At 39.8% G+C, this 12,103-nt stretch overlaps 1 protein-coding gene across 7 annotated transcripts in view; it reads right to left on the reverse strand.

Moving 5' to 3' along the window:
- ralgapb (Ral GTPase activating protein, beta subunit (non-catalytic)) overlaps nucleotides 1-12,103 on the reverse strand; it is a 33,234-nt gene extending 21,131 nt beyond the window's left edge. For 4 of the 7 annotated variants that reach the window (XM_015399292.1, XM_015399289.1, XM_015399291.1 and 1 more), the window contains exons 1-9: nucleotides 11,984-12,103; nucleotides 10,871-11,093; nucleotides 9,288-9,490; nucleotides 8,994-9,160; nucleotides 8,728-8,914; nucleotides 8,471-8,602; nucleotides 8,006-8,184; nucleotides 5,207-5,358; nucleotides 665-890 (exon numbers count right to left, since the gene is read on the reverse strand). In XM_015399292.1, coding sequence (XP_015254778.1) covers nucleotides 665-890; nucleotides 5,207-5,358; nucleotides 8,006-8,184; nucleotides 8,471-8,602; nucleotides 8,728-8,914; nucleotides 8,994-9,160; nucleotides 9,288-9,490; nucleotides 10,871-11,047 — 1,423 coding nt within the window. In that variant the 5' untranslated portion in view covers nucleotides 11,048-11,093; nucleotides 11,984-12,103. Of the gene's footprint in view, nucleotides 1-112; nucleotides 149-664; nucleotides 891-5,206; nucleotides 5,359-8,005; nucleotides 8,185-8,470; nucleotides 8,603-8,727; nucleotides 8,915-8,993; nucleotides 9,161-9,287; nucleotides 9,491-10,870; nucleotides 11,094-11,983 lie in introns of all 7 variants that reach the window. The other 3 variants (XM_015399287.1, XM_015399290.1, XM_015399286.1) reach the window with 1 other exon arrangement.

Below are 12,103 nucleotides of genomic sequence, written 5' to 3' on the forward strand. Positions count from 1 at the left end.
ATGAAAACCATGGTGGTAATGGCAATGATCATGAGAAATTCAACTGAAAAGCAGGAAGATTTGTCAAGAAACGCAAATCAAGTGAGGAGAAGAAGCTGCCGTTCCTACTTACAAGATTTATAAGAAAGGAGAATTTGGATAAAAGAGGCTGCAAGATAACAGAAATAGTGAAGAGAGACAAAAATCAAAGCAGATCCGGTATTTTGGGATCAATTCATATCAGGCAGGAATTGTATTTTTGCTGCGTTCGACCCACTGGAAGTATTGGACAATAATCAGACATGTTAGACACGTGAAGGACATTACAGCAAAGAGAAGATACCAATGATCAGCCAAATTATTTACTAATTATCAAGGAGGATTTTACAGATAAAGGAATTACAACTTGTTGTAGGTTTAGCCAAGTTAAGCTAGCTGTCAAATGGGTTAGGATCAGATGGAAATCTCATCCATGGCCACTTCTAACCAAGCCCTCCACACATAGAAAGGTACAAAGTTTCAGAGAGACGGTAAAAAAAAAGGAAAAACATCCCAATAACTTACATAAAACAGAACACCACAGAAAAACAAAATAAAAACACACGCTAATGAACAGCGACAGAACACAGATACGGTTCTAACATGCATCAAATGAATCCCCATCATCTCCCAGCTTCATGCTTACCGGTCATGCTGGGGTCGCGGCTGAGGCCGCTGTGGAGTTTGCAGTGGACCAGAGCGGCATCGAAAAGCCACTGGCCAAACAGGTTGAGGATGCTGTTGACCTTGGGCCGCGCCGGGGCCGGCAGGGGCCGCGCCTCCCAGCTGCTCTGATTGGGGCTGGAGAGCAGGGTCGGGGAAGACGACGGCTGCTGCTGCTGGGATGCTTTGACTGGTTGACTACTGCTGCTCTGCAGGGAGGGGAGAGAGCAGAGAAGGAGACCTTAAAGTCGTAGGAAAATGGCCGTTCCAACATTTGAATTTCCAAATTCTCCCGAGTGGTGCCCGACTTTTAACCTGACTCCGCCAGATGGATTTGCTCCGCATATCCATCTGGAAACCTTCCGTTGAAGTAATTTTGGGAAGGGGCGAAAATACTGGTTAGCTGATTGGCCTATGTTGGTGATAGACGGGCCAAATAAACCAATCAGATCAACGTAGCATATGACGCACTAACAGACAGACGACGAAAACACAACCACAAGCCAGGCTACTCTTGCCGAAACCAGTCGGGAGAATAGCAAAAACATCTTTTCCTCTGAGAAAAGCCTCCAGAGCAGTGTTTTGCTCTTCTTTCAGTGAAGAAATACTCTGTAATTCCGATAAAACTTGCTCGATAGCCACGCTAACACTAGTTGCGTGGCTATCTTTAGACTGAACGGTCGGGCTTCTCGTTGCGTCACACCTCAACCCGCCTCAAAGCCAACGCTGATTGGACGTTCGTTTGGTGAACGGCTCCAAATTTTCTTTAACGGAGAGTCTCCAGACTGATTAGCGAGTGAAATCTTGAAAGCTCGCGAGATCAGGATGGTCTCACGAGGCTACCCGACTTTACACGAGTGTATTAAGTGAATGTGATTGATCGTTTATCAAGGGGGCGGGATTGTTGTGGCGGAGGGTTCGCAAGTTTGATTGTGGCCGGTTAGCAACTTGGTGCTAGTAGGTTCCCAATGGGAAATTACATTACAGAATATAAAACAGGATTTTTTTTTTTTTGTTATACACAAATTTTCAAACTTTTGGGACAATATGGTCTGATAAAGAGTACATTTATATACATGTTTAAGCCATTTCCCTACGACTTTAACAGGATAAAGCAAGGAAGAAAAAGCCTTACTAAAATATTCACACATCTTGAATTATTTCACCTTTTGGTTTACAGTCAGAAAAATGTGGAAAAACACAGAGTAGTTTAAACAAATCAGATATAAACCTGAAGGGTAAAATGTCTCCAGCCATTAAGGCTCTTATTAACCCAGCTTCTGGTGAAATAAAAATTGACATATTTTCAGGTGATCCAGAATTATGGAGGAAAATAAAAGTGATTTTAAACTGGATGAAACAAGTTTTTCTTTTCCAAACAATCTTAATTAAATCGAACAAGAGAAAATATTCAGAGCCCAAACAAACACAATAAAGCAAAACAAATGGGAACTAATCTTTGACCCCTCTGCAAATTCCTCCCCTTAGGGAAGATCCTCAGCAGAATGAAGCGTTTATTGAAGATTTTATGAGCTGCTTGTTCCAAGTCAGGCAGGAAATAACTGATAAAGCTACTAAGATTTTAGGAGAACCGTTGCGCCAACATTATAGCAGCTTTTAAAACCTAATACACCCCCATCATATGTTCTTATATACACACAAATGTACAGTGGATCAAATATAGATTTAAGACTTGACTTTATATGAGAAGATTTTTCATTTATTAACTTTTAAATTAAATGTGAGTGTTTAAATAGAGGAAAAAAAGAACAATAACTAACAGATTTTAAAGCTCTGTTAAAATAAAAATCTATCCCTGTAACTTAAAATCACCACATGATCGGGTAATTTCAAAACAAACAAAGTCGTTCCCATAGCATCCTACGATTCAGCAGCTCGCTGAAGGCAGACATTGTCCTGCTGCTGATTTTATACATCCGTTTTGGTTAATCTGTCAGTTTTAATGCAGCTATTTTAAGCTTTTAGTGACTTGTTTATTTCTAGTTCAGTTTATTGTTGCGTGTAAAAAAAAAAAAAAAAAAAGCACTTATCTGTTAAGGCATAAAGAAGAAATAAAGAAACCAAGAATAAAGTAGAACTTGATCAAACCTAAAGCGCTCTTTTTCACATTGCTGGCACTTATTGTTTCCTGTTCTATAAATCAGATCTGGTTTACAGTACATGTTTCTGAACATTATTGAACCTTTCCCTTGTAGCTGCAGAGGTAAGTTCAAGGTTATATCGCCACTCACAGGTGATCCTCCTCCTTTTCCTTTAATAATTACCTTTTTTGTTTCTCTGTACTGTCCTGTATTTTCATTCAAACCAGACATTATTCATGCTGCTGGCATTAGATTTGATCTTTTTCTTTAAACCAAGAAAGACTGAAAAGGAGACAAGCAACTCCCAACACATTATATAACAATGAGATGGAGGAATAAAAAAAAGCATGACAGAAATGATCTAACGCCTTCTCACTGATTACTGAGAAGCTGATATATAATTACTCATAACCCTTTTAACCTGTTCCCATTGGTAGGTTTTATAAAGGTGATGAGGTCCACCTCTCATTTATTCTCCATCAGCTCCTTATATTTTGAAAAGAAAGAAGAAAAAAAAGAAAAGATATTTGACGACTGCCTGCAGCCCTCCTGACTAACTTGGGCTCCCATCCATCTTTCTATCAACTCCCTTCCACCAGCATGATGCTTCCACCACCATGTGTAATCATAAGGACAGGTTCTAAAAGTTTGATACTCAGTTTCTAATTTGTCAGTATATCCATATAAAAGACAGGTGTTTTTAAAATGTGTTAGGTTTTGGGGTTATTTATTTTGAACATTAACTTAACTAAAATCTGTGAATCTGTTGAGAAAGCGTGCGGAGATTAGAGTGAGTTATTCCAAGTTTTTTTTTTTTTATGCCTTCAATTATTTGTGATTTTTCATCCTAGTTATTTATTAAATGTTATCAAATATCAAATATTTTCCTGGATATTGATGTTGAGCTTGAGATTTTAGCAACGTGGTGATCCTAGTCGAGATCGTTTAGAGAACAAATTTGAATCAATATAAGGTTTGGGCTTTCTTATAGATATGTGCTGTTGATATTTTAGGACCGATTCTTTGAGATGATTTTTCTTTTTCTGTCTCCATTTGCATGATAGATATGACACAATAATAGTGAATGTTACACAAGTCTCAATTTAAACAAAAAATAAAAACGATTGTGAACAATTCATAGCAAATTATGGAGTTAAATTGGAGTCAGCGGTGGCGCTAAACCTATTTTGCCCTTCTACCCCGCTTTCTGGTTATACTCCTGCAGCAGTGTGTCACAGTGATCTTGACGCAGACATTTTTGATATATGCTCAATACTAAAGCGTGGTCTGCACTATACGCTGTGGGTCTAGATATGGCCGAGGCGGAGAGGAAGTGGGGGCGAGTTTAGTCCGACAACGCAGGGACATGAGGGCCAAAAAGAGCAGAGATCCAGATGGAAAAAAGGGTACCAGCGTTCTCGCGCACCTGGCTCTTCTAGCACGAGTTGTTTTCCACAATTTCAGTCATAAAAACAAAACAAGCCAGCCTCCTGTCTGCGGCACTGTCTGCGGTCAGCTACAATTTGGTAGAGGTGCAGCGGAGTGTCTTTGGTGGGGGCGGGGACGTCTGGAGCCGAGGTATTGAATTGCACACTCATTGCACTGATTTTGTGCAGTATTTTTTGATGCAAAGCCTTTCAGAATCTATAACGCAGGGGTATTATTATTTATCAGTTAATGAGGTTTTAATAGGAATAGGAGGAGTACAACTTTTCTACTTTTTCTGTAGTTTCTCAAAAAAAAAAAAAAAAAGCATAACGATATTACAGCTTTCAATGATTTATTTCGAATTTGAAACATTGTCTAGCCTGTAAGGTTATCGATACTGAATCGAATCGCCATGATGGGTGTGATTTACACCCCTAGTATGATGACTAAGGGCGTTCCTCAATATGTGTACTTGTGTGTTCTCAGGTGCTCGTGTGTTTATCAGCCTCAGCCCTAGTACGGTTCCAATTCACAAGAAAACAAGACCAAAAAAGGACAAAGTCCCCAGATGTTGTTCTCGCCCCTCCCTATTTACCCAGCATGCATCAGAGCAGACTTTTACGTTCTCGAGATTGACAGCTGTCCCAGCATGCACCGCGGCAGCTTCCATTGGAGCGCTCACAGAGCTCAGAGTATTAAGTAAAAAGTTCTCTATTCTGTAATTTGTGTTTTTGTGATTGCTTTCATTTATTTATTTTTTCCTTTATTTTTTTCTTTAAGTTTCAAAAACATTGTTTAGATTAACATTGTTTTCTAAAACAAACTTTAGGTCCCCAATTTACTTCCATAGAAAAGGCAAGGACAGTGATGAAGGATGCACTTCGCATTACCCCACAGCATGGCTGCTGAATACACTAATAAATCGGCCAGCACCGAAACAAGAGGAAAAAAAAAAACACCAATATCACCCTAAAACGATCAACATTTAGACTTACGGTTGAGCTCTTGCTCGCAGTTTTCACAACCGCAGCGTGTCGCTGTTTGCGGCTGTGTGGGGGCGTAGTGTTGGCAACAGAGGGGGGCGGAGACATACTCAATCTGTTCACTGGGGTGGGCGGGGCACTGTCAGCCCGGGGTCGTGATATGCCTGCAGACAAAAGGGTAACATCACCATAGAAGAAAAACACATTCAATCTCAAATCAGCGTCTCAGAAAAAGATGGAGAAAGAGTTGATGATTTGGGATGAGAGAGCTAATCAAAGCCTGTCTTCATTGGCAGACATGCATTAGAACGGTTAGATGTGAATCACCAAGATTGGAAAAGCTCTGCTGTTGATTGGCTCTTTAAGGCTGCAGGAGTCCCCTGTTGATGATCACGGAGTTTAGTCAAAAATTGGTGAGCTACTGTTTTCTTAGAAGCAATACCTATAGTTCTTAAAGTTCCAGTGTGCAACATTTAGACTAAAATTAACATCAAAATGATCTTTTAATGAGTAGAAAACATGCATGAAGATATTTTCTTTTACAAACAAAATATTCAAATCTTTTTTTTTTTATCCTACAGCAGCCCAATAATCAAACTCCAGAGCAGCTTGATTATTTTCTGCACAGGGAACATTTGAAGGTATTTTTCCTTTAATTGATTCACTACGAGCTACACACTGGACCTTTAACACAATCACCACAAAAAAATAAATAAATAAAAAAAACACATTTCCATGTTTTTTTTGTAAAATAAGGCATCAGCTGATGTGTGTACCATGAGAGAGCAGCACGGGACAAAAAGAGAACGCCCTCTCGCGTACGTCTCTCTTTTCAACAGAGACACCTACAGTGTAAAGAGAAAAATACATGCTGACATGTTTCTCCTCGAATGAGGTGGATAATGAACCCATCTGCATTTTCTTAGTTCATGCAAAAATAATGAGAGAAGCAGACAAATAAAAGTTAACGTTATGATTTCCTTTCATGATGGAAATGATTTTAAGGTATAGTGGAGGATTTTTGCGAATTTTTTGATAAGAAGCGCCCTCTCCACTTGTGTAGAATGATTGACAATTAGGAGGACCACTTATTTTGAAGATCCACCAGGAAAAAGAACATCCTCCACTATAACTTTAAGGTTTTGATCTTTCCTATAAAGCACCTTCATCATCATCCCATAATGCCTGGATCTAACACATTTGTTTTATTTAAGAGAACAAGTTTTCTGTTCAACATAACAGAAGATATAAGCTGTAACAAGAAAATATGTTATTAACCATTTATAGGGCAAGTTAACATTTTTGATCACTTGCATACCCCTTACAAATGGAGTCCCCCCGTCCCTCAGTGAGGTCTAGAAGCACAATATCTATATCCAGTCATTCAGCAAAGATGCTGCTACATGGCTGTACATCTTATTTTAGCATTTGACCAATTAGATGAGCCCTTGAATGATATATTACCTACTGGAAATTACGTTGGAAAAAAGTTAACTCAATAAAAAAGGTAAAAAGCTAATTGAAAAGTTAAAAAGTTAATTTTATTTTGGTTTATAAACTAAAGAAATGTCAGTTCTAGTATCAGCATTAATGCCTCTAAGGTTATGTTGTACCAAGAGTTTTCCATGGATTTCTTATAGAAGCACTTTTGTTATTTTTCTTAATATATTCGGGAAAGTTGGCGTTTTTTATTATTACATTGACATTCATTTTTTCCATCAAAATATACATATTTTTTGAATGTTACAAAGGTAATAAGGTCTTGTCTTGTAGTCCAATAAAACTATTGGCTTGAAATTTTCATTTTCAAAGTATTTTATTGAGTGCCCTATGAAGGGTTAATTGTAACAGTAGCCTTAAAGAATAATTATTTACTGGTAATCAAACAGTAACTCATGTTTGACTATATAAAATATAAAAAGTAAGCTAATGTAATTTCAACAATGTGAGAGCCCAGTACTTTACACAGCCCAGTCCTTTACACACAGAAACGCCAAGGCTGTTTCTGTCACTCTCACCAGCATCACTGAACGCTACATTTAATAAGTCCAAAAAGTTCAATTCAGATCAGATTGATCCAATATAAAGGGTTTATATCATACATAAACCAACTTTCTGAGATTTTTACAGTGTTATAAATCTCTTGCTTTATCAAAGTCATGGGAACCCTGGTGCTTGGTTTGATGGTTGCATGTCTGAGTAATCCGTGTGAATTCTCAGCAGCAGCCGCTTCTTATTCTCTCTACATAGAGAAGTGATTCCCCGCTCCCTAAAAGAGCTTCTACTTTGACCACGCCTGCACAGCTAGCAACACGCCCACTTTCTCAGATCAGAAATCTTAAAAGAGATGCTGAACTTAAAACTAAGTAGATTTCTAGCGCCTAATGATCACACTGACAGCAGCTGCTCTCTCTAAGCTGAGGTCTAAGCTGCAGTGATGTTCAGCTGCGAGATGCTTAGAACTCGGTCCAGCCTTCCTAAAAGAGCCTAACCTCATCAGCCTGACTACGGGCTACAGCCGCCTTAGGGCCAAGTCATGAGGCACCGACGCATTGAAGGCAAATATGTTTCTTATGTCTTTAAAAGTAGCACCAAAAAACAGCCAATATTTCATTACTTGGTACAATTTCAATATATTATCACATATACGTCTAACATTGATTGTGGAAATCTTTTTTAAAAGCATGGTATAGGGTCTTTAAGAATCGTGTTTCTTTACAACATCTCATCTTTAACAGATTCATGGGCTTCCTAGGTTTCAGCTCGGTCTCCGATCTCACATGGGAGCCGTTTGTCTCTGCGTCCTCTCACCTAGGAACGCGTCCACCAAGCAGCTGATTCCCCTCATTGCCCTGAAGAAGATCTGCGGGAGCTGCTTCAAACATGGATGCAACACTACTTCATGGGGAATCCCGCTGGAGTTCAGAAACTGCTCTTGAAACTTCGGGGTGGTGCTCACTATGGCGGGGTTGCTCAAGTCCACCGGGTTTCTGGAAACAGACCAAATAGGAAATGAAGTTTATCTCTTCTGATTAAAGACAGGAAGTGAGTGAGATGGATGGATGAAGAAGAAAGCAGCAGATGACAGAGAGTTGGGCTGTATCAAAGTCAAGCTATTCAGTGTTTATTGTTTAAACATTTTACAGGAACTACAGGAGCGACAGATGAGATGCACTTCTCCTTAAAAACCAGAAGCAGATAAATATGCAAAACAATTACTGCTGTTTTTTTCCCCCCCCCAGATAAATGAAACTACATTTAGGAGAGGATATGCACCCGATCATGTGGAGAAAGCGGTACCACGTCTGTGCCACGCAGTCATTGTCCATCTCTACAGGGATCAGGTTGGCGTCTTCGTCAGAAACTTTAAAAGGTGGGAAGGACGGTCCGTGGGTGAACCGCAACAACCTGGAAATAGACCCCAGAGGATACAGATCATAACAGCAGATAAACTATCGACTTTATTTTATTTTGGTTGCTCGCCTCCTTCCTGATGCTAATGAACAGATTAAACTGGACTGAAGCAGCCTTACCTTGAAGTCAGAGCACAAGCTACTCTGCTCCACTGCTCCACCACAGGAGGATGGTGTCTCCAATTGGACAGCATTTCCCGCGCAGTCTTCCAATATGGCGGCGTGGGGAAGCAGCGGGCGCATGCCAGCAGCCACACCTCAAACAGCACAGCCATCAGCTTCTCTGCTAGCTTCTCTGCTACCCCCACTGAAAAGAGAAGTAATGATAGGTTACTCCGAGCAGCTGATGAGGAACGAATGAATAAACGCTTTAGAGTCTGGCTTACCGCCAACCGACGGTGGAGCGAGCAGAGTGTCGTTGATGCGCAGCAGGAAGAGCAGGAGCACCTCCCAGGTTTCCCTCACCATGGATACAGATTCTCGTGCCAGCTTCTGGACCGCAGTGAGAACCTGCTGGCAAAGCCTGATGTGGTTCAGACTGTGCTGTTCAGGCCTGCAGGCACACAAACACAAAACGTCTCAGAAAACAACCAGAAAACAGTTTGGAAAAGCAGCAGGAAGCAAATATGGTGATGAGAAAAAAGGAGCATTTAGGCTGATCTGAAAAGTTTCTCACACACCTTGGCACAAATACGTTGTATAGATGTCGGAGGATGGTCTGGACGTACATATTGGGCTCCTTCACCACAGGCTGCGGCATCGAGTCCCTGGGAGACACCAGGGCCATCATCCAGTCCGTGTACACGTCCACACACAGCTTGACGGTGTCCCCCTCTAAGGGAAGGGTCAGGCCATAACAAAGCACTTCCATGGTCCATTTCACCTGGGAAACAGGAGTTTTTCCAGTCGTAAGTAAAAAGGTTTTATCAAACTGTTTAGCAGGTCCACATTTTTTTCTGAGATATGAAAAAGAGTTAAAGGAGCTTTGGTAATTTTTCTATAGAAGACGAACTCTACATTTTAAAGGACCCTGATGAGTGAACAACATATAGACAGAACTCTTCCCAAAAAAATATACAAGATTCCAATTTCAAATTCACTTAAGTTTGCTGTTCATTCATTCATTAAGAATAAAAAATGGACTGACAAATGTGATAATGGTGACCAAAATTACAGATTTTTAACTTGATTATCCTTGACAGGTAAACGTCTCAACAAAACTTAAGGATTAAATATTTCTCTGGTTGAATAAATCTACCTTCCTTTCCTTTTGCAAAGACATGGAACTTATTCACAGCGTGAAAACGAATAAAAATCAGCAGGTTTGCTTCATAATTGAGGTGTTATAAGTAAAAAAAAAAATCATAAGCTCCTATTCAAACATGTACACACAAAGCGTCATCCTTTCATGGACAGAGCAAAATCAAGACTTAGCAAAGTACTGCTGCTTGTCACCGAAATACTTTTAAATTTGCTAAAATTATACCAACAATTTACAAACAAGTACTTTACAGTCAGAATGAAGATGAAGGTTAACAACAGAAATGAGTTGGACCTTGTTTTTAAATAATGTTAATCTCAGTATGACCATTATTCCTCTAAGTGGCTCTAAAAATATTGAAGTACAGCACCAAAAAAGAAACTCGTAAACAAACTTCAAATAGAAGAAGCTGCAGAAACACTTGCAATAATTTTCAATACTGGAGTTTAAGATAAACAGATCGGGTTTTCGCACGTCTATAAGGATCTACAGTTTTTTTTTTAGATCTAATTATCTGAATTTGGACAATTTTTATTTGCAAACTTGGTTTGGCTTGCTGGAATATAATCACAGAAGAAGGAAAGTGTAAGAAAATGAAGGGATTAGAGATTTACTCCCTATTCTGAATCGTACATCTGATTTTTACTCGACTCATAAATAAAAAAAAACAAAAACAAAAAAACAGATCAAAGGTCATAAAGTTTACATGTTTACAGATTTAGGAAGGAGAAGCTTCCGGTTTTTTGTATTTTCCAACCACCAGCCCAGGTGATCAACCACTGTCTGAAAATAAGTTATGAATCATACAGACTTTCATGTGAACAAACTGCTTGTCTAGTATAAAAAAATAAGTTGTGTGCTTTACACAAAAGCGCAGTTTGCTCAATTTTGAATAATTCAGTCAGGTTTTAAGGATGTCCCACCCATTGACCAGTAAATACAGATATGAAGGAGAGTTTAAAAGATTTACAAATGTTCCATCTTGCCTGCAAACTTTCTCACCTCTTTGTCCGTTTTAAGGATGTTTTCTGTGGCCACAGGGCTAACGGCTGTGCCCAAAGGCTTGACCACTGCGTTTGCCACCTCTGTACCAACATTGGGAGGGTAGGTGTGCAGAACACTGAGGTGACCCTGGTCGCTCTGTACCACCAGCTGCAGGGAGCGCCACTCGGAGTACATGCTGCTGGTGTCTGGGGCTTTTTCGCTCACACCTCCTGCCTCCCACCTGCAAACACAGATCAGGCAGCTCAACTTTACAAAGTCACTGTTTAATATTATTATTTTGCATTAATTCAGCATAGATGCACCAGCTGTTTGAACACTTTCCTTAGATTTTGTCATATTTTCCTTAAAAAGAAACAATCATGTTCACTTTAAGGAGTTTAAGCAAAAGGATGGAGCAAAACTGGAGTCTGATGCAAACATGCAGGATCAAAACTTAATATATGATGAAACCGTTGGGCACGCCTTGAACAAATGCAAATCTAAGCAACACTACTGTATTTAAAACTATCACCACTCATACAAGCAACCCATTCACTGTAAAGATTATCCACCAGACAGCCCGGATGCTTAATACTTTTTACATCCTTCTAACTTATCACAAACAAACTTATTACATATTTTAAACCCAGAGACTATGTTTACCCTTTTAAAGTGCAGAACTAACCAAATGATTCGTGTCAAAACCCAGAATCTTTGGCAAATCGAGGAATAACAACCAGGAAACGGATCTTGAACTGAGCAGCTGGTTAGCCTTAGCTAGCATCAAAACATCATCATCATCATCATCTTACAGATGCTATTAGCAGCAAACAGCGCTCGCTTTGCTTATATGTAACAATGCCATTTTCCTGGCATGTGAACAAAGCGTTCACTTGTCAGATGCAGTATTTATCGTTGCAAACGTAACACCTATTTGAAACTACGTTGTAGTTATCCGAAGCTAGCACTGATAATGTTTGCTGCGTTAGCCTCTTCGTTGACATTAGCTTTGCTGTCGCTTCTGCTAGCTAACTTTGCAAAGACGCTAACGCTCGCTCACTGAATAAGTTGTTCTTTTTGTTTTAACTGGACCGGCTTGGTAGCTTGTCAGAAAATGTCTTTAATACTTACTGTGTGTGCTTTCAGCGAAGCCCGATCTAAACCATAACAGCCTCCATCCTCGCAATGTCAGGGCTCGGATATTGCAGCTTTGACGAAGCTAACGGGAAGCAGGAACCCCGGTGTTTGTTT

This window comes from Cyprinodon variegatus, unplaced genomic scaffold (genome assembly GCF_000732505.1).
Source record: "Cyprinodon variegatus isolate N-32 unplaced genomic scaffold, C_variegatus-1.0 Scaffold1002, whole genome shotgun sequence".
Lineage (NCBI taxonomy): Eukaryota > Metazoa > Chordata > Actinopteri > Cyprinodontiformes > Cyprinodontidae > Cyprinodon > Cyprinodon variegatus.